The sequence below is a fragment of the Gallinula chloropus genome (assembly GCF_964237585.1).
Source record: "Gallinula chloropus genome assembly, chromosome: 1".
NCBI lineage: Eukaryota > Metazoa > Chordata > Aves > Gruiformes > Rallidae > Gallinula > Gallinula chloropus.
Window position 1 is genome coordinate 150,362,476 of NC_140085.1, and position 21,519 is coordinate 150,383,994.

A 21,519-nucleotide genomic window follows, 5' to 3' on the forward strand; every position below is an offset into this window, starting at 1 on the left:
ATGTCCTCATATGAGTGAAAAGGTTTGCTGTGTAACTGACTTTTTAATGTGGATAGTACTTTTTAAAGTATCCATAATAACTGCTGGATTTTCACTAAAAAGCATAATTATGCAATTTATGTATGGTTCATTGTGTATTATTTATTTATCATGGTGACAAACAAATGTCCGCAGCTTTTTTTATGGAGGAGAAGCCTTCTTGGTGCCATGTTTTGTTTTACTTTTAAATTTTTTTTAATGCTGGGTATTAGTATAGTTACATAGATTGCATCACAGGAGATATATATATAAAAATAAACCTAAAATTCAGCTATAAACACAGGGCACTATTGAATCAAAGTGATGGATGGGTGCAGCTGTTAATTACATTGATTTGAACTTCTGTTTCATGTCTCTCTTCCTACAGTTGGCTTGTGTGTTGTGTCCACTTATTTCTGAATAAAAGTTCTTCTGCAGCTGTCACTGAACAGTTGTGCCTTCCCTAGAGGCTTGATTCAGAGCGAGGAGGGAAGTATGAAGCACTGTGCTCTGGGATAGAGAGAGGCACAGCTTGTGGGGCAGGGTGTGGCTTGGTATGCACCCATCCAATTGAACACAAGTACTTGCTTGCTTCAGGCTTCTGTCAATCCAGGTGCTTGAATAGTAGCCTAGGAAAGCTTATTTACCTGCCAGAAATCTTAAGATTCATCAGGAAACTGGTTTGTGTGCCATGATGGGATGGGACAAGACCCCAGAGAGGTACTTCCTCCTTCCTTGTGCTCTGATCTATCTAATCTACACACTGGAATACATCTGTTTCTACCAGATGCCAGATTGACACCGTGGGCTTGATCAGCCACTTTCTCTCTGAAGCTGCCTTGCATTCATTCAAAAGTGTAAATTCACTCCTCCTGTACTGCCAGAAATGTCTTCTCTTTGCTATTTAGTTTTTCAGCAAAACCTTTGGTCTCATTCTTTGACAGTGGCTTAATTTTAATTCTACTTTGCAAATCCTTGGGTGACTAATGGGGATTGTGTTCTCTAAAAGAAAAACAGAAGCAGCATTCATTTCTTCTTTCTTTTTTCTTTTTCACAGCTGCTCTCCATCCTCCATAACAGATTCTGTCTGTCCAGTCTGAATTTAAGTGCCTCTGGGTTAGCACTTTGTGAAATTCTTGTAATATGCTTATTTGAAATGAAGCCTGTTTCCCATTTTAATTATGACCCCTCCTGTGATATGTCAGTTCTTGTTCTCAGTTGTACTTTTGAGACTTTCTGAAATTTGGTCACTTTTAGCGAAGAGACAGCAGGAGACTAATGTGTAGCTTTCATGATGACAGTGGAGAAATTGGCCATTCCTTTGTGATGTAAACCCTCAGTTACTTTTCAGTCTGGAGGGGAAACTTGCATGGCCTGTTCTCTTGAAGGATCTTGGGGTTCAGAGATCTCCATTAGTCTCTGGGTTTCTTCCTGATATCTTAAAATCTTAGCAGATGCTTGCAGGCTTTTAAAATTTGCTTGCTTTTCTTACCTAGCTAACTTAACTACAGATCTTTTAATACTGAACTGCAGTCAGTACAAAAGTCTGGTGTTAATGAACCTGTGACATGCCGTTACTATGTCATTTTTTTACTTCAGAAGCTGTCAACATCCTGCTGTCATTAACCTCATCTTAGGAATAATGCTTTAGGTTCTTACTGTCCTAGGAATAGGATTTAGGTGGGTTTTTTTCAACAAAGTGGCTCTTATCTGTGAAATTAATAGATGAATATTTATATAGTCTGCTTGCTGCTTCCCAGATTCGGACCACTTCATACACAATTCTTACTGCAAACCTGATTGCCTGCTCTCCAGATAGCAGTTAAACGGCTGGAGTAGTGATTACTGTTGCATTATTAGACACTGCAGTATAGTTGAGAGGAAAATGTGGCCGTTCCTGTTTAATTTTACACAAGGAGTGTTTTACACAGGGAGTGTAGCATTCCTGTAGTTGACCATTGTGCAGTAGGGAGCCTACAGCTCTTGGAACTGGTTCCTGCCTTGGACAAAGCAGTTGGTATATTTCAGTAGTAGAACGCAATTACAAGTAAAGCTCACTACTTTATTCAATGGTTTCATGCTTGTTTGCCATCCTTACAGAAGAATTTAATGTGGTTTGTAGAAGGCTATGACCGTGCAGTAAGGCAGTGATTTGGATTTGGTCTGAAGGAAAGATTCGGAAATACTGGTCTGCTTCATGCACACATGAGTAAGTGATAATCAAAAAGTGGGAGAGAGAGGCTCAGTGTTGCAGTACACCAGGATGGAAAAGAGTAGTTTTCACAGTTTACAGCTGTTCTGTCTGAACAACCACTGGGAGCTGAGGCAAACTCTTACCACTGAGTTCCTGTTCAGTTTCAGAGTGGGTTTTTCTTAGTGGGGGGAGTAACAACAGTAGTTCCTGACAGTGGTTCAGAAATAGAGAACGATGTGGGAGACTGTACTTCTTATGAATAAAGTAAAATCATTCATTAAAGCCATGGTATTTTCTGACCTTTCTGGAATGTTCAGGAAGCTCGCAGGATATGGGTCAGCTTGATAAGGGGAGCTTATTCATTAGTGACCAGCCTTTAAGATCTGTTTTCTCAGCTTTTCTTCAGTCCAAAAGAGGTGGATAAAGAACACTGAGGTGTTACCAAGAGTTTTATATGAGGATAGCTCAGATTTCTGACAGGAGTGTTTGGATTTCTTTGTTGGGAGTGATCTGCCTTCACATACGTGCTAGTAATGTTCACTGTGTGGCTTCCCTTCAGAGAGGTAATCATGCAGAGCCAAAACACAGTACAGCCTCTTACTGGCAACAGAAACCTGGGTGCGGTTAAGTCAGGTGGAGAAACCAAAGTGTTACCAAGTGGAACTTGGCCAGAGCTCAAGTTAGATACCGTGTAAGGAGCAAGGGTGCAGAGTATTCCCAAATACAGGAGCCTCATTAGTTCTGACAGTTTATTGAAGGTTGGTAGTGATGGTAGTGAGGATCTGCATGGGTGCTGCACTTAGCTGAGGCTTTTTGACTGATTATGTGAAGTGTGTTTGCTCCTAACTCCTGCTGTGTTCATTCAGATTTCGTTTGCTATCCTAGTCTGTGTCTTTCCAGTAAAGTCGATAGTAGTTCAAGTAGTACCTTTATGAACCTGGACAAAAAAGAGTAGGTAGTTAGGGTGCGGCCCAGAACATGTTTTGACTTGGTCCAAAAAATTCTGGAGTCTGTTATCTGCTGCAGGTTACAAGATATGCTTCATTGTATGCAGTCTTAACAAACCCTGCAAAAGCTTTGGCCTGCTGGAGCATAGGGCAAACCTTACTCTTCCATTTCAGCTTCTGTTTGGTTCGTTCTGTTTTGCTTTATGTTGCTCATACATGGTAGATAAATTTTCTTCTAAATGGAGGAAAATCTTCTGTTGAAAAAACTATTTTATGAAGCTCACTTGAAATGGTTTTATGCACTTCAGCAGTTTCTCAATGCAAAAGACCATGTCTGCTTGAGTAAAATCACTTGATGCTCTTTTTCACAAAAAGAAATAACTTATGTCATTTCATAGTTCAATTCTCCATGCCTATAGCAGGAAAATAATTCATCTACCACCATTAGTCTTTTCATTCTTGGTCTTTTTTCTCCCCTTTTACACAAAAATACTTTAAAATTAATTTACCTCTTTAGTTTTGTTCCCAAGCTCTTAGTGTCTATGCTTTTTGTACTGAGTCCCATGAACTTTCATGTTTGATGCATCTGAGAGAAGCTTTCTTAATTTTTCTAATGTTAGTTGTCATTTGGTTTTCAGTTGGTATGTTGAGGAGAAATAGCGTGATTTGATTTACTACTAGGGGCATCTTGCAGAATCAGTGTTGCAAGGGTGATTATCTTTACAAGCCAGAGTTTGCACTGAACCTTTATGTGATAGTCTTCCACAGTGCTTTCCTCATTCACAGAATCACAAAGTTGGAAAAGACCTTTAAGATCAAGTTCAACCATTCCTGTCCTGTGCTAAACCATATCCCTAAGTACCTCATCTACCCGTCTTTGAAACACACCCAGGGAAGGTGACTCAACCCCCTCCCTGGGCAGCCTGTTCCAGGCCCCAACAACTCTTTCAGTAAAAATCTTTTTCCTGACATCTAATCTGACCCTGCCCTGGCACAGCTTTGTGCCATTTCCCCTTGTCCTGTCTCCTGTCACCTGGCTAAAGAGACCGTCACCCACCTCTCTACAACCTCCCTTCAGGTAGTTGTAGGCAGTGATAAGGTCTCCCCTCAGCCTCCTCTTCTCCAGGCTAAACACCCCCAGCTCCCTCAGCCACTCCTCATAGGATTTGCCCTCCAGCCCCTTCACCAGCCTGGTTGCCCTTCTCTGCACTCGCTCCAGGACCTCAATGTCCTTCTTATGGTGAAGAGCCCAGAACTGCACACAGCACTCGAGGTGCAGCCCCACCAATGCCGAGTACCGGGGAGCAGCTTTATCTGCAGTTCTGAGCAGCTCTATCTGCAGTTCTTGCTCCGTTTCTAGAAACAGGATAGCAGCAGCAATGAGAGCTCTCATTTTCACAGAACCGGGCATCTAAGTAACTCTTACAGGGTCTTTGGACTTAAAACTGGCTTCAGTACTAAAAAGATGCTGATTCATCTTTTCCTACTGATCTAGGAAGTATTTCTTTTCATTTGAATAGGGAAGGTCTTTGCTGTTAGACTGTACTGCGATCAGGCTGTTGTTTTACCATCGTCTTGCGTGCCCTTCTTTGGGGTTGTGCTTAGGCATCACTTCCTGCATAATCACATGCAAATGTTTAAACATCGTTGATTGCTGGTGCAAGCCAAAGCCAGATAAGCCTACGTTGCTCAGGTAAAAGCTGACTTGGAAATGAGAATCACTTCTACCAGAGATGCTGAAAATTGAAGTCCGCTGTTGGAGGTCTTTCTTACAGCGCATAAATTGGGATTCAGATAGAGCAATAAATTGCTGCCTGATGGCGATGCTTGTAGTAATTCTAGGGTTGCCTGCCATGGGTAATGAATTCTTTCTTCTGCCAGCATTTGCTCAGCCATGAGTTGAAGTATCTAGGCGCTGATTATAGCTGCATTTTTAAGTGGGGAAAAAAATGGCTTAAAGAAGAGGTTTCTTCTTTACAGTATGTTCATCTTGTTATGATTTTGGAAGATGCTCTGAGAACCTCTACCACTGTCTTTAAAAGTCTAAAATAATTTCAGCTGCCGTATGTTTTGTTGTGAAATAAAAACTTGGCACCAACTTGTGCTTTTGTAGATGCCCAGTATGTAATTCTAGCATGAATTTTTATAGCTGTCCCCAGCAGTGACACACGTCTGTTGTTAAGAATTATTTTTTTTCTCTTGGTATCTAAAAAAACCCCAACAGCCCCAAACCCCTTGTTTCAAACTATTTCACAATTTTTGTATTTGGACACCAAAGGGTTAAAACACTGAAGTTTTAGTATTTTTAAATAATTTTGCTTTAGAAATTTTAGACTAGTATACTGATGTTTATATAGGAAACGTTTTTTCTCACTGTGGGCGTTTTAGTGTTCTGATCTTTTTATTTATTTAATTTTTTTCTCTTTCTCCTTTTGTTTTGTTTTAATCCTTGTATCTGCTAATTTTTGTATAGGAATAGTTACTAATTCTTTTGAGATACAGCCTACTAAATTTAAAGTAATTGAAGCCATGAGTTGACCGGTAATTTTAATCCATTCTATATAAATTTCGGTGAAGAACTGACAAATTGGTTTCAGGATGAAAGTAATAATGCTTTAAAGGCATAAAAGGCTTAGTATCTTGTTGTTAAGGTGGTCACATGATAATGGCTTACATATTGACTAATGTGCTACAGCACTTTATGTATGTTAATGTAACTTTTAATCTTAATGTTGCCTGCAAATATGTGATCCCTTATGATATAAGTTTCCTGTTTATGCACCATTGCCCGTTTAAATCAAACAGAAGATTCTGAAACTGTAAAAACTACACATGTCAATGTTTTACAGCTACGTAATTCGAATTGACTTGATTTTTTCAAGTAATCCTAGAAAGGGGGAGCATTCCATATAGAAACTGCTGAAACTGCCACAGGTGCTTCTCCGAAAACCTTACAGTTGTGGCATTGAATGTTCAGTATCGCTTCCTTTCTGCACACAAGGCATACTGTTGAGGTATTTGTTGCGGTGATTGGTTTTAATGCTAATCTAGGAATTCAGATATAGAATCTATAGATTTGCATGCTTTGCTTACCCTAATTTACAATTATCTACATTTTTATTTGTAAACTAACAATAGATAAGTTGAGATCAGTATTTTTTAACAGACTTTACATTGATATTCGAGAACTGTGGTTTATTTTCTTAGATTGTCGCATGGCATTAACAAAAGCACAGTAAGCTGTAGGTGGTGTAATCACTACTGAAAATTAAACATTTAGGGGATTATTTTTTTTTTACATATATGAATGGGTTTTTCCAAAAACATTTGCTGTTGACTTTTTGTAGCAAACATTTGTTTTGTTTTTCAAGGTATGTGACATTATAAGTGGAAGATAGTGTATTTCAGATGTATTTCTGTATTAAAGACACACAGAAATGTACTTGCTTGTTTCCTTCTAGTAAGTATGAAAAATATGAACAGTTGAAGCAACATAGAATCAAGGGATTTTTCTCTGAGTAAATTCAATCTAATTTCCAATTAAATGTGAGAAGCCTAAGTCTTCACCTTTTCTTTCTAAGAGTAAATTTTATTAGTTATCTTGAAGTAAATCTCTCTTAAACACAGGTAGTTACATTTAAACAACTCTTAAGTTTTGGCTTTTTACTTCCTTTAAGTTAATCGTGGTGAAGTTGTCTTGCATAATTTTGGAGAGCTTGCCTCAGTTTTTTTTCCTTCTCAAAGCCAGCAAATTGTGGTTAAATTGAAGTAATAAAAACAACCTCCTGAACAAAAGCTAAGCTGAAAGTTAACTTGATGTTTCTGTACATTGACTCTGTTTGATCGGATGACATACTTCTCTCTCTAGTTTTTGAACAACAATTGAGTTACACTCACAGGCAGCATTTTTAAACCCATTTCAGAAAAAGAAGATACCTAAACATATGCTTCATCAGTGTCCTCTTTATAGCTGCTTTAATTTGATACCAGGACCCTTGGATGAACTGGGCCCCTAAAGTGGGAGTTCTAATGATGTCAACTGGAGGGAGAAAAACAGATTTTTAAAAAAGTCCTCTTCATGCAAGATGAGGCAGTTTTGAAGACTGCCTGTGAGCATCACTTGATGGAAGAAGAAAACTGTGTTACAAGAGTATTGTTTCAAGCACTGTAGGTGTATGAATAAACATATACAAAAGTCAGAGCTTTAAGTCTTAATGTAATAGTGCACATTTTGAAATTTATTTTATAAAACAGCTGTCACTAAAGAACAATGAAATGTTAAATTTCATCTCTCAAGGACCTTCATGATCTACTCATCCATATTGAGACTTCCTTCAACTTCCCTCACGGATTTTTTTTTTTTTCTATCTAAAATAACTTTATAATATGAAAATATCTTTCCAATTACATTTGTCTTCTCTTACTTTGGAGTTAAAACCTCATACTTCTGTACTTTGAAGAAAACAATATTTCTCTATCATTCCCAGATCCTGGATTTTAGCTTTCAAGAAGGCTGAGGGTAAATGATACCACGCTTCATAATTCTGATTTATTAGCAATAAAAGTTACGTGGAAATAGTGAATAAACTATAAAGCAAAAAATTATGGCCACATGAAAGAATTTTACCAGGACTCATTCGTCTTTCAGATCCTTGAATTGCTTTGGAAATGATGGAAGGTATGTGTTTCTAAGCATAGAGTGAATTGACTTTCTCACCACTTACTGCATTTAGTCCTAGGCAGGGTTAAGTAAGGATTTTTTTTTTCCTGTTTGGCTGTTCAAGCCTTAATATGTGTTCCTGTGTGGAGTGGGTGCCTAAAAAAGGGAATGATACTTTCAGAGCTTCAGTTTTCAGTGTCCCTCCTTCAGTTTTTCCACCTGTTCCTGCAACTGGACTGACCTTCAGAGATGTCTTCACTTTTTGGCTACCTTTTTTTTTTTTTGCCTGGAGAGAGGGAGTTAAGTGTTTGGAGCACAACTGTCTGTCATGGCAGTAACTAGGCCAACCTTGAAAAGTAAAAGTCAGTGAATGCTACTTGATAAAAGACTTTCAAGGCTTAGTCTGGTGGTCTTTTAATATAACTTTCTAACATCCTTCCACATTTTCCTTACTCCTAGCTTCTTTCTTCATAAGATGATCTTTGAAAGTTGCAATCTGTGTAGCCTATGTAGCTTGTTATTTACCTAATCTTGCTGTAGGTAGCCCAGATTAGAGAAAAAACCTCAAAATGAAACAAATTTTTGTCTTCAGATTTGCGTCTTTGACAGGGTGACACTGAAACAAAAAGCCCAAAACAGCAGAGAGACAAAAATCTGCAGGAAGTTTCTTTACACATTTTTAAATTCTGAGTAAGGCAGTTACAGCAAATAAGACAGTTCTGCTTCTGTATGTTAGCATTAACAAAAGGACAGCTTGCCTGAAGATCTAATTCTCCAACAGTGTGTTCTGGGCCTCTTTGGAGCTTCCACTATTTCAAGGTATTTAAGGTAAAAGAACAATACTAGTACTGAACGGATTTTGGATTTATTAAATGGAGGATGGGTAGAAAAGAAGATTGGGGTTTTTATTATCTTTCTGCAGAGATGTGAAATTTTGATCTATTTCTGTCCATGTTGTCCAACAGCTTTTGTTTCATATCCCAGGTCTTGAAGTTACTTTCAGTTATAATATCTTTTAGCTAGTCAAATCCTTTTTCTTTCATAGGCAGCCGTGAGAAAGGGAGATGTACCTTTTCAAGGGATACCTCTATTAAATGGAGTATTTGAAAATTCACTTAAGTGTTAGTGATTAGTACTTTGAGTTTCCTGCTTGTTGATTATTTTATTCAAACCCTGCTGTCCCTGCCATGTATTGTCGTCTTGATAGCCAAATGTATCTTCAGTCACTCTTCCTCCTCCTTTTCACTCGACAGTCAGTTCACATCCAGCTGCAGTTCATAACCAAGGACTGACACTGGGGTTACCTGTGAGAGGTTGAACTTACTCTTAGCCTGTAAGTTGGAGCAGGAAGCCATTTCTGTTTTCATTCCTGTCATGGAGTCCATTTGCAGTTACAGTTTTTTTTGTATGCTTAGCTCTTGGATTAAACTGCAGTGGCAGCTCCTTTTTTGACACTGGCAGCATTTGAGGTGGATCACACATGGCAAATTTAGTAATATATCCATTCCCAGTTCCTTGTAACTGTTGCTGTAACTGGGTAGTTCTGCTCCAAGTCTGGATTAGCGCTTTTAAAGAGTGGATTTAGGAGATGTCCTAGCTCTTTAATACTTCCAGGCACTCCAGAGTTTCTAGAGGGACTGTGTTAAACCTGGATTTTCCTGATACATGCTCAGAATCCTCACAGTGATTACAGTATTAGTATGCATTTTTGGAATATATAAAACTATTCCAGTCTGGTAAAACTCTGTGATACCTGTTAAGAGCATCTACTTCCCTGCTTTGTGAATGTGGCTAATTGAGTTAGCCATCGTTACGGTGAGTTAGTATATCATGGCTAGCTCTTGCTGCCTTTTACATTCCCACTGACAGGCTTTCCTCCTAGGGAAGGCTAGAAAAGGCAGCTAAAAAGAGGTCTTTTTTCTTTCTAGCCTGTTTCTGAGAAGGTGAGACTTGAAAGTTTCTGTCAATTTTGTCAACTTCTCCTTTTTTCCTTCCCATTAACAATGGAATGCAAGCCAGTCCAAGTGAAACTTGAAAGCCCTGGATGTCTTGATTATCAAAAAGATACTCAATTGTATCTTTTCAAGAGAACTTGTGTGTTCTCTTCCGTAGCAGTTGGCCAGTCAGTTTCTAGAATCATATAGATCCTCTAATCTTTTATTTGGACTTTTTTCTCTCTCTCTTTTAGCATTTCTGAACTCACAGGAACATGAACGTTGACAGCTAGTGCATTTTGAGTCCCTTGAAAAGAGATGAAGTGCTTCCTCAATACTTCTGTAGAACAACTACATCTTTATCTAACTGTTAAGAGTAAGCTATTCAGGAAGGGGTGGAAAGGGGACCTGAAAATATGGAGGGTAAAAAATAAAAATCTGACAAATACTTACTTCAAGTTCACTTACTTTGTTTCTAAGAAACATCTATTTCCCAGAGTTCAGTCATGTAATCTTACACATGTGCATCTTGGTTCATACATCTCCAAATGCCTCTGGCAACTTACAGTGACATTGTTTTGGGAAATGGTGACTTAACTCTAGTCTTCCAGTCCATTTTTCAAAGCAGAGCTATTGTCCAATAACATTTTCAAAGTAATAGAATTACTTATTGATGTTTTATTAAATCAGGTGGGGAGTCAACACCATAATGTGTTGGTCACTTTTATCTTTGTGTAACTTCAGTTTGCTCTTGTTTGGATTTCCCAAATTTAAAATAGATCTTGAATATCTGAGCTGTTCTATTTTGACCAAAATGGAGGTACTGAACTCTCTGTTTCTTTAGCTGTGGTTGCGTTGTGTTAAATCCATGTGCTACACAAGTAAACTAGAACTACTGAAAGAGCATTGAAAGTTGGTTAGCAGGGGCCTCAACACACCATCTACTCAGGCATGGGAAAGGATTGACTGTGTTTTGCAGAATTTCTGAAATCATCTCCTCTTAAATTGGAGTGGGATGTGTGCAAGGGAGGAAGAGAACCCTCTGGAGATTCAGCAACCTTTATACTCTGAAATTTTCTCCTGACTTCAAATACCCTTTGTTCATGTTAATCCCACTCATATGCTGCCTGCGCTGGACACACAGAATGGATTATTCTCTATCTTCTAGGTATTCAGAACTGCTGTCTCTAGTTCAAGGCTTCATGTCTGTCAACTAACAAGGTTTATCAGTCTTCTGCAGTCTTACTTTCTAGACCACGCTTGGCGGACGCTCTCTGGATTGCCACTAATAGTCCAAGTGAATGGTGTCTTACAATACCATAGCATGGAATGAAATTACTCTCATCTAGCCTGATGGATTTTCTGATCCTTTAGTAATTTGACTTCATCTTCCAAACTTCATGTAATCCAGCAGTATCCATTTAAGGAATTAGTTTTGCCATATTAGTTTTGAAAGATTTTTCTTTGTCACATTTTTGTAGCAAATAAGTTGCAGTGATATAGGAAGTCAATCTGGGCCTTGTTCTTTGTTTTCCTCACATGAGCTGGTGTGAGTTGACTTCTACTTTGTATGAGTTTCAGCAAACCCAGGTCTCTCAGTATTCTTAATTCTTACCTTGTTGGCTGGTCTGTTTCTGGTTTTTTAAGTGATGGACTTCTGTAAACTACTGAAGCCAAGAAACAGAAGTCCAGTTTTCTGACTAGTTTGATCTGACTGGAAAAGTGGAAGAAACCAAGAAAATACTTGATGGCATCTTTCACTCCACAGTCTAGTTCTGTCTTTTCTGGCCCTCTTGTCTACACTTCTGTGCACTGCCTTATGAAGTTAGCCTGTTTCTAAGTACAGATACACCGTACTTACGTGTAAATGCCTGTGGTGCAGCACTCTGTCAAGTTCAACTTTTACATATCCTACCTGATTTCATTTCTGATCTCCTTGATGTCCATGGAAAAGTCTTGGTTCAAATAAAAAAGCAAGTCCCAGCACTTATGATGTCACACACTTTGAAATGAGAAACAAACCAGAAAAAAAAAATAAGCAAAGCATAACTAAGTATAGCATCTTTATCTATCTATCTTCTATATATGTATATATTTTATTGTGAGGAAGAATAGTGATGTTGTTGTTACCTAGAAACGAGAATGCCATGGACAATTGCCAAGTCTTGTTAAGTTTGTTTTGAGTATTTGATCTTTTGCTCAAGTTAAAGCAATAGATTGCAGAATGAACAGCAGAAGATGGTAAAATTCAAGGCTTAAGTTAGTCTGAAGCTTATGTAAAGCTCAGGTACTTCAGACTACTTTAGAATAAAGCGTTTTGAGAAGTTTAAATAGGAAGATGTTTTTTTTAAGGCACATAGTATATTTATTTTGTTTAAAAGTGTATTGTCTCCCAAATTTTGCTTAGAAGTCAGATATATGTGCGAGAAGTTAAGTTAGTTATAAAACTAAGATTGATAACTAATTACTTAATGGACATTTGCTAAGTGTATGTTTTCTCTCATCACCAACAGATAGATAGTCAGTAAGGGCAGCAGCAGCAGCAAGCCAGCTTGATGAATGAGTGTAATTCAGTTTCTTTGTATTGTACAGCTTGAGAAATGCCAGTGGCCTGACAGCAGCAGACCTTGCACATACCCAGGGCTTCCAAGAATGTGCCCAGTTTCTCTTGAACCTCCAGAACTGTCACCTGAATCGTTTCTATAGCAATGGCACCTTAAATGGGGTTCATCAGAATGCAGGTCCCAATCCATTCAGTGGTGGGACAAGTCGAAAGAGATCCTTTGAAGATATGGAGTCTGCTGGAGTAAAGAAGGCTAGAACAGAAGGTGAGACCCCAGAGGTAAAAGGGATGGGCTGATAACTGTTGCTGAGAAAGGAAAAATAAACGTTTTCAAGCCTTTCAAGAGTGGATGTTGAGTATTATTGATGAACTCACGTACATATCTAAATTACACGTTAATATGGGAAGCAGATCAATACAATTACTCTGTGCCACAAGCTCCCAGTTCTCCTTGTCACCATCTTGGTATGTTAAGAAATTTCTGTTTCTGGAGGCTGCTGAAAGTATATGATGCCAAGAATAATAGGTGAAAGAGTAGAAGCTGAAACCAGCTTCTATTCCTTCCTCAGATTCTTGTTCAGGAGAGCCAAATAGCGTCGTGTTAATTCACAAAGTTGTCTGGATGTTGTGATGGTAATTTTCCACTTCAGGATTAATCCACAGTTCAAAAACTGTTTGGTAGGCAACATGGGTGAAAGACATTTAATTCAAAATGTTTTCTCAAATCAAGAGAGATTATGTCTTTGACATTGTAAATTAACATACTTTAAGTTTCCAGCTTGATGTTCCGAGGGGAACTGATACCTTACAGGAGGATGTAAGACTAGAATGAACCTTAAGGGTTGCTGTTCAGCCTTGTGTAGTGAGCATACTTCATCTTCCTCTGCCAGTAATGATGTTATAGTACAACCTTAAGGATGCTTTTGGTGGTTCTATGAAGAAACCTTTTTTGCATCTTTTAAACACCTCCAGTAAAGTGATATGTTGGCTGTCCCTTTAAAGGATTAAAAAGAACGCAGCGTTCAGCACTCAAACCTAATTTTTCTCCTGTGTCTGGCATCAGGAAAGGGACTTTGTAGATCTTTGTTGAAGACACTTTCTTCAGTTAAAGCTTTTCTCACAGATGTGGCTTTCAGTGAGCCAAATAAAAGGGGCTGAAATGGTGCTTAATTCCAGATAACCAGAGCAGAATTGAGACCAAACCCAGTGTTTCTGAATATGACACATACTGTAAATTACATCAGTATTGACACTTAAGTAGTTGCTTTAGTACTTGTTATCTGGCCCCCATTTCAACTCTACTGGGATCAGAGACCTCAGCAGGATGTTCCATGGCCACCCACAACCGGGGTATGGTGCTTCATTAGTTGGTCTAAACTATGAATGATGTCATGGTGGAGGAGAGAGCCTGTACAGTTAAATACAAGGGTGCCTCAGGAGTAACGTCCTTAAGTAGCTGCATGGAATGGGGAAACTTGTGCCCTATTCAGCTGCCCCTGACAACGATGGAAAGATACCAGCAGGGCATTTGTGTTCTGTTACCGGGATGTCCTGCTTGAAGTCAGAGCTACGTAGCTTTTGTTTCAAAGAGCTGTTCCTTTGTCTGAATGTTCACAGCCAGCACTCTCTCTTAGTGTCAGAAAATGGCTCTGATCTAGTCTGGGGGCAGTGTTTCCTCATAGTTTGTGGGAGTGGCACTGGGCCAGCTCCCCTCACTCTCTGTGTTGCCGTGAAATAGCCGTATTTGGGTTAGGCTGTAGCAGAAACAGTTGGGCCAGGGGGTAAGTTGGATTGAGCAAACAGACAATACGTTTAAGTAAAGGAGATCTACAGAGATGTTAGAGAAGCAATCAGGGTGGGCAAACTTGTACAGTTTTAACAGGATGATTTTTTCAGACCTTGGCAAACCAAGCCAAAAGCTTCACTGCATGTGCTTGAAGGTTTTCAGAGTAATTAGGAGATGGCATCCCTCCTGGGGAAGCTGAAGTTTCTAATCTGACAAGTCTGCCCTCAAAGCCATTGGCATCAGTAGTATCTATAGGATCCAGATAAAAAGTCTGTTGGGGTGAGAATGAATCCCTATTCTTGGGGTGTTTCGTAAACAGCAGAGCTGAGTAATGAGAAGTCATTAGTGCATCCTTGTGCTTAGCTTGCCTTTTCACAAATCAAGCCAGAATTTGTGGTGGTTTTGCCCTTGCCAAAACTTGCCTGGTCTGTCGTCCTTTAAAAACTTTACCCAGGAGTTTTCTTACTCTCAGAGCACAGCAACCTGTATGTGTAGGCAGGAGTCAGATTTTGATGGCTCTATCCCAAAATAGACCGATTGGAAGAGCTTGCTGCTTGTGAGCAGGCGCTGCATGTGCCCCTTAGAAGAACCTGCAAGCAGCAGGGTCGGAAGAAGAGAAATGCATAAGCTGTGCTTCTCTTTTTGTCCTGGAGAAGCTAAACTGGGCGGTGGGTGGGGGTCACCTGTGTGTGATTTTGTTTATGCACACAGAGGTGCAGCTGCTGTTGGGCGCATAACGTTAACCCCCCCTCCCTTCTGCCTCAAAATGAAGCAACACTGATGTGTGCTACACTGTGATCCAAAGCAGTGACTCAAACGTTAATGCAAGAATGCATTCCAAAGGCTGGGGCTGAACTGAACAGAAGGGAATTGGTAATCTCTTTGAGAACATACACCCGATGGTTTGTAACTCCGACCTGGAAACACGGTGGATCTGTATATCCTCTTGCCTGAAGTCAACCCCAGAAATACCCCCCTGCTCCCCACAAGCCGATGATGGCGCGTACCAGCCCAGCTTGTGTCACGGCTGTGTTGGTGGGAGCCCTTACCCTACCCCCTCTGGTTTGAGGCCCTTGGCAGTGGTGTTTGCAACTGGCTGGCGGTGTCACAGGCCTCAGCGCAGCAGGTTTCAGGTGTCCTGCGTGGGCTGGGGAGGGAAGGCCTGGCCAGGTGGCCCCTTGAACCAGCCAGCGTGAAGTTGTGCTCCCATATTCCTTACTCTAGGTGACTAGAAAAACACCGCCTTTCCCTCCAGGGTCAGGGAAATTCAAAGCCCTGTGATCCGAGGGCCCTGGTCTCCCTTAAGCCCTGTGTGATCTTTCAGCCCAGAGACACTACGTATTGCTTAAGGGTCTTTAAAAACAAGTAGTTTGTGAAAATTCCCGTTGTGCCCAAGGCAATGAGAGCTGACTCATCAGTCTGCTAAAGAATCCCTTTAAAGCATGCAGTGTACGTAGAGAGATGTGTTGATGCCAGTGTGAGAATGGTGCTGGGGCTGCTGGAGGGGTACTTTGGTTGGCAGGTCTAAGAGGAGTTAAGCCCACCTTGCTTATTAAAGCATTTCCCATCGCATTCTGACCGTGTGCTGGCTTTCCTCAGAATAAAGATCTGTTCATTCAGCTCTCAAAGGGATCCCTGGAGCAGTCTGCTGTGAACTGGGGCCAGGTTACTGGGAACTGGCCCTTGGGAGCCAAATAGGGAGCAGTCCAGGCTTGAATAGACAAACAGGAGGCAGAGTCTGCTTTTTATCTCTCTGGCATGCAGGCTGTAAAGCCTGAATGTGAGTAATTTAAATTGCTCTGTGCTCAAGCTATTAGTACATGGGACTAATAATTGTTTGGTATGTGGGTGCAAAGTCTGATAGGCACACCAGTAATTCTCCAGTTTGAGGGATGAAACAGGAAGTGTGAGTACGTAGCATTTCCTTACTCTGTGTTTGGAATCTCAGCAGCTTTCAGGCATGAAAAAGTCTGCATTTCTCTGTAAAAAGCTTTCACTTGAATAATCAAAGTGCTCATCTGTTTGTTGGCTGACTGTTCAAGTGTGCACTAGTGACTAAACATGACCTTTCTCCTTTTACCAGCTTACAGCTTTGATGGCTTAATACCAATGATGAATGGAGGCGTTGAGGATGATGCTGACAATATGCACGTTGATAGAGAGTTTGCTGTTGTATCAGGTGGGAGTGGACAGTTTCCTGTTAACTACAACAACATTCAAATGGTTGAAGACACCAAACAACAGGAGAGTTCTTCTGTTGGACCAAAAGAAATTGAAATATACACGGTTTCTGCAATGCAAACCCCTTGCCGTTGCAAGAATCAATACGCATTTTACTTTTAATTTGAGCATAAAACTTAGTCCTTTATTTTTGCACATTGTTGTTTAGAGTCTCAACAACTATTGTATTGCTGTAACACCCATTATATTGGGGGTTTATAGTAAGCATCTGAAATCAGCTGTTTCACGCAGCTGATGGTAATGGCGTGAAGTACATGTGATATTGTAATGGCGAAAGAGAAGGTTTGTTTGGTAGTTCTATTATTATTTCAGATAAACAGAAACCCACAGTGGCTGTTTCACTTTTAACCTGAGGCTTGTATTACGGTCGTGCCTTGCTTTTTGTTGCTATAATTTCAGGTTAAATGAAATTCAGAAGTAGTTTAAAACTTCATTTCGTTTCCATCAAAGAGATTAATCGCTAATAAAAAGACGTGGTAGGGAAACGCATCCTAGTGCTTACATAGCTTTGAAAATAACGTATGTTGCCACAGAACTATATTCCAGATAGCTGAAGAAATACTATACAGAGTAGTCTAGATCTATATGGTGTGTTCAGAATTTCTGCAGCCACAGTGACAGAAGCGCAGGATCCTACTTGGGGGGGGCGGGGGGGTGTTAATGTAAATAAAGGACTAGACATCATGGGTCTTAAACTCATATTTGGAAACCAGTTTTTATGTTTTGTACAGATCTTCATGAAACAGAATGTTGCTAGTACTAGTGAATATTAATGTTCTTAAGTTTTTTGAAGGGCTGCTCAATCAAGATGCTTTTGATAACCCCGGGGTGTGAATAGAGTTTTAATTGAAGCTGTCTTGGGTCGGCTTTTTCCATGCACTTTGTAGGTAAAGGCATGGGGTTACTATCACAGTGCATTATTACGGGCAGAAATTAACTCCTTACTTTAATTTGTTCTGTGATAAATATCTTTATGCTTTGTACCACAGATCAGATTCACCAAAGGGAATGATAATTAATAGATATTTTAATATATTAGGAATAAATATACATATATATATAATCAGTACTGAAAAAGTAGACTGATATCTTCCAGTGATAATTGCTAAGTGTTCTTATTTATGGAAAAATGATTGTCTTTCATAAATATACTCCATTACTATAGGTGCTAATTTTTAACAACTAACACTATTCTATAATTATCACTAGAACTAATGATTACCTACTTTTGCATATTACCTAAGCGTAGTGCCATTTTTATTAAAACTGATTTGGCAAAGCCAGCCTAGGAGGACTGATTTTTAAAACAGTAAAAATTTTGCACTTTTCAGTTAATAAACACTATGTGAAATTCCTTCTGTGCGTTTTCATCACTGAAACACTAGCTTTGATGTCTTGATGGGTTTGGTTTTGGGGTTTTGGTTTGGTTTGGGGTTTTTTCTTTCCCCCCCCCGCTTTCAGTTAGAATTTGTGGTTAGTGAGGTCAGCTGACACAGTTACCTGAACTCAGGTAGGGACTAGACAAGGAAACTCCAGTTAGTGCAAACGAATCGAGCCCGTTTCTCGGGCATCGCGTATTGCTGTACGTGAAGTATCAGTACCGGAACCCGCGTCTCAAGTAATACCCCTGCAAAGGGCTTAACAGGGAACTGGAGCTTGGGGTTCTTCCGTGTCAAACGCTGTTACTCATTATGTGTCACATAAACAGGCACCCAGGCTTTGGCACAAGCTGCCAGCAGACTCGCTGCCTCGAACTGGCACCGCGCAGTACGCCGCGGTCCCGGCTTGCACACAGCTTTATGCGCTGGTGTATACAGAAACACGTGTGCAGTGTATCCAAGGATGACAACGGAATGTGCAATCTTTAAAAGCCACCATACAGGCCTGTACTTCCCAAGTCTGCCTCGCTCACCTTCACCCATACAGGTGTAAATTTTGGATGTCCTGTACGGGTAGGCGGTTTTGAGACAAGAGTATTTCACCCGGTTTTCATGCTAGCGCTGTGAGTGCTGCTGCAAAAGCAGGAACTGCAGGCATTCTGGTGAAATCTGTTTATGGAAATAAAAACTACTGTGCTGATTGCTAAATTGGGAGGAGAAGTGGCTTTAAAACAGGTGTCAGCGGGTTTTGCATGCACATTTTTAGAATTCAGTTTCCTGCTACTGATTTTTCAGCCTTTTTTGTACTCTGCTGTCGCTGTTGTGTGGCACTTTGCACGTGGATTGTACAGATGTTACTATGAACTTACAGTTAAACACAGACCTGCCTAGTATGTTACCTGGCGAGCTGCTAGATAAATGGGAGCGCTTTCTGAATAAAGGAACTTTGAAACATTTTACATTAGCGCCCAACATAACATTTTTTTTTTTTAATTTGACCTATTTTCAGCCTACACTGTACTGTGAGAGTTGCTGCTAAAACACAAAAAGCAGCAAAACCAAAATAGCCATGGATAAATTGCAGATGAAAAAATAAACAGCAGCCAACCCTTCACCCTCTCACAGACACTCGGTTCTTGTACCTGCGTACGTATTCCTTCCTCCCCAGAGGGCACTACTGTGCAGGTGGAAAGATGCCTTTTACTCCTCCACCTTTCAAAAGGCTGGCCAGAATACTGCCTGCCGTGCTTACTTCCTGACGATCGCATTTTCTTTGCAAAGATTAATGCGGGTGTGTTCACCCGTGGGGTGTAGATAGGCAGCTGCATTTTCAACGTCAGAATCCATGCTACAAGCTGACTGGGCAGCTCTCCTCACTTCGAACTACCTACCTTCTGATAAATAAATAAAGAATAGATTTATATTTCAAAGCTGTGTATGGAAACCTTTTAAAATGAGTGTAGTGGAGACATTTTGATGTATTTCGATTTACTCTTTAATTGTTGGTGACAGGTGTATTTCTTAATGCAGATATGAATAGCAGTAGCTCCATATTGAATGCACTGACAAATGGATGTGCCATCAATGGACATTTGGATTTCACTGCCGCACAGCAGCTCAGTGGGATGGATGCCAGGCGCGAGGAGTGTTTAACGTTAGCACCTAACGGAGTAATTCCCGGGATAACTTCTCCCAGTAGGCATCGAGTTCATACCAGCAACGGCACCGAGGAGCCAGAAAAAGCCATGAGTAATTCCACCGATATGTGTGGATCTCTCCACCTGAACGGAAGCCCAAGTAGCTGCGTCTCTAACCGGCCCTCGTGGGTGGAAGACCCCGGAGATACTTTGCACTACGGACACTATCATGGTTTTGGGGATACTGCTGAGAGCATCCCCGAACTTAGTAGTGTTGTTGAGCATTCCAACTCTGTCAAGGTTGAACAGAGATACGACAATACCGTCCTAGGCACAATGTACTTGTATCACGGGTCCTAGGTGAACGACCTTTCTATCGAGCGCGTAACCGAAATTGCTACCAAATGAAAGGGGGGGGTGACACACAGACGCTCACACACACTCACACACACACACACACACACAACCCTCGCATAGCATTAAATTTGAAGATTGCAACTTACTGCTATTTTTACACTTTGTTTATATGAAAAGTAAACTTTTAATTTGACAGCCTTATACAGTAGGTGTAGTTCGTTGCATGTATGGGGCTTATTTAGTGGTAAAATAGGTGCTGTTATGATGGAATGTTTCTTGCTTTCATTTTTTTTACCATGGAATGTTCTGGTTTTGTATTTCTTTTTTTAAATTTCTGATGCTTGTGAACACTATCTTCCTCCCCCCCCCCCCCTTTTTAGAGCTGTTTTCCCTTTCGTTGAAACAATGTTTAACTGAATTTTGTGAGGAAAAATGTTACGTACGTGCATCACTTAGAAGCGAAGAGTTTCCTTCTCCATATCTTCTGCTGAAGCTATGGTAGCAATATCGATGCCAGCTATCACTATGCAAGGTTGAAAGTGGCAATCTTCTGGAGCTTCTCTGACTTTAGCATTGGTACATTCGTTTGGTACAATTAGATGTTCGCCTTTACAGTTTTTGAACAAGTTGTTTAAGGAGAAATAAAACAAAAATACCCCCAAAACCGAACCCCCAACACACACACACACACACACACCAAACCCCAACCCAAACGAACCGTGGAGACAAGGTTGGAAGAAGTTACCGTTTCCCTTTCTGTAGCGTTAGAAGCGCTTTGCGTTGTTGTTGTTGGGCTCTTTGCATTATCCAGTGGGAAAAGTGAAGCTGCCTTTCTGTTGGGGCACGCCCTCGGGTGCGCCCTCCCTCGGGTTAGCTCCCAGTTCCCGGCGGGTTTTCCTTTGGCTTCCCTCCTTTATGTGTACGCTTGATATTTTACCATAGCTCACGGACCGGAGGCATGTTGGCGCTGTTCTGCTTTGTGCGCAGTTTGAAATTGCTGTTACTTGTTATAGGATTTGCTGAGTCAAGATATTTGAGTTTGACTGTCTTGGGTATACACTTAACTGTCCTTTTTTTCCTCTTCTTCTTTTTATTTTCCTTTTTTTTTTTTCCTCCCTTTTTTTGTTTTTAACATACGCTTTGAAGATGTAATGTGTACTCTTGGGGCTGTGCTCGCGGAAAAGACGTTGTATTTAACGCTTACTACACAAATCAGAACTCACCTGCGTGCACTATACAAGCACGAGTAATCTAAGTTGCCGCTTCGTGTTACGATAAGAGCGGGGAAGAATACGGTCAATGAGATAAGCCCTCGGAATTGTGTTGAGGTTTTTTTTTGTTGTTCCTGTTTTGTTTAAAAAGGGACCTTTACGAATTGGATTTAAGAAAAGCAAATAAACATATTACATTGTATCTGAACATTTTGTTTAGACATTATTATTGTTGTTGTTGTTGTTGTTATATTAACGATATTGGGAATTTCAGCACATCTTTAATAGTTTTCAAATCACATTTTTCCATTAACTTTCTCAGCGCGGCTGTGGGATGACTGGGTTCTGTCGGGATATGGAAGCAAATGGGGAGAGCCTCATCAGTTGTCCTTGACTGAACTGCAGAAACATGTACCGTGAATGAAGGTCGTGTCCATCCTGGACTCCAAAAATGGGTTAAAACACCAGCTACCCAATTTCCATGAGCATTTTTACCTCCTTTGAACATTTCCAGGCAAAAGGCTAGGCTCTACGGAGGAGTCGGTGTTTTAAGCAGACTTCACATGGTTCACAATCTACATTACAAGACACT

General features: G+C 40.3%; 1 protein-coding gene across 1 annotated transcript in view; it reads left to right on the top strand.

Annotated features, from left to right (window-relative positions):
• ANKRD10 (ankyrin repeat domain 10) overlaps positions 1 to 21,135 on the top strand; it is a 38,917-nt gene extending 17,782 nt beyond the window's left edge. Inside the window, exons 4-6 of the mRNA XM_084279235.1 lie at positions 12,346 to 12,581; positions 16,186 to 16,281; positions 19,253 to 21,135. Coding sequence (XP_084135361.1) covers positions 12,346 to 12,581; positions 16,186 to 16,281; positions 19,253 to 19,719 — 799 coding nt within the window. The 3' untranslated portion in view covers positions 19,720 to 21,135. The remainder of the gene's footprint in view (positions 1 to 12,345; positions 12,582 to 16,185; positions 16,282 to 19,252) is intronic.
• The last annotated feature ends 384 nt before the right edge of the window (positions 21,136 to 21,519 follow it).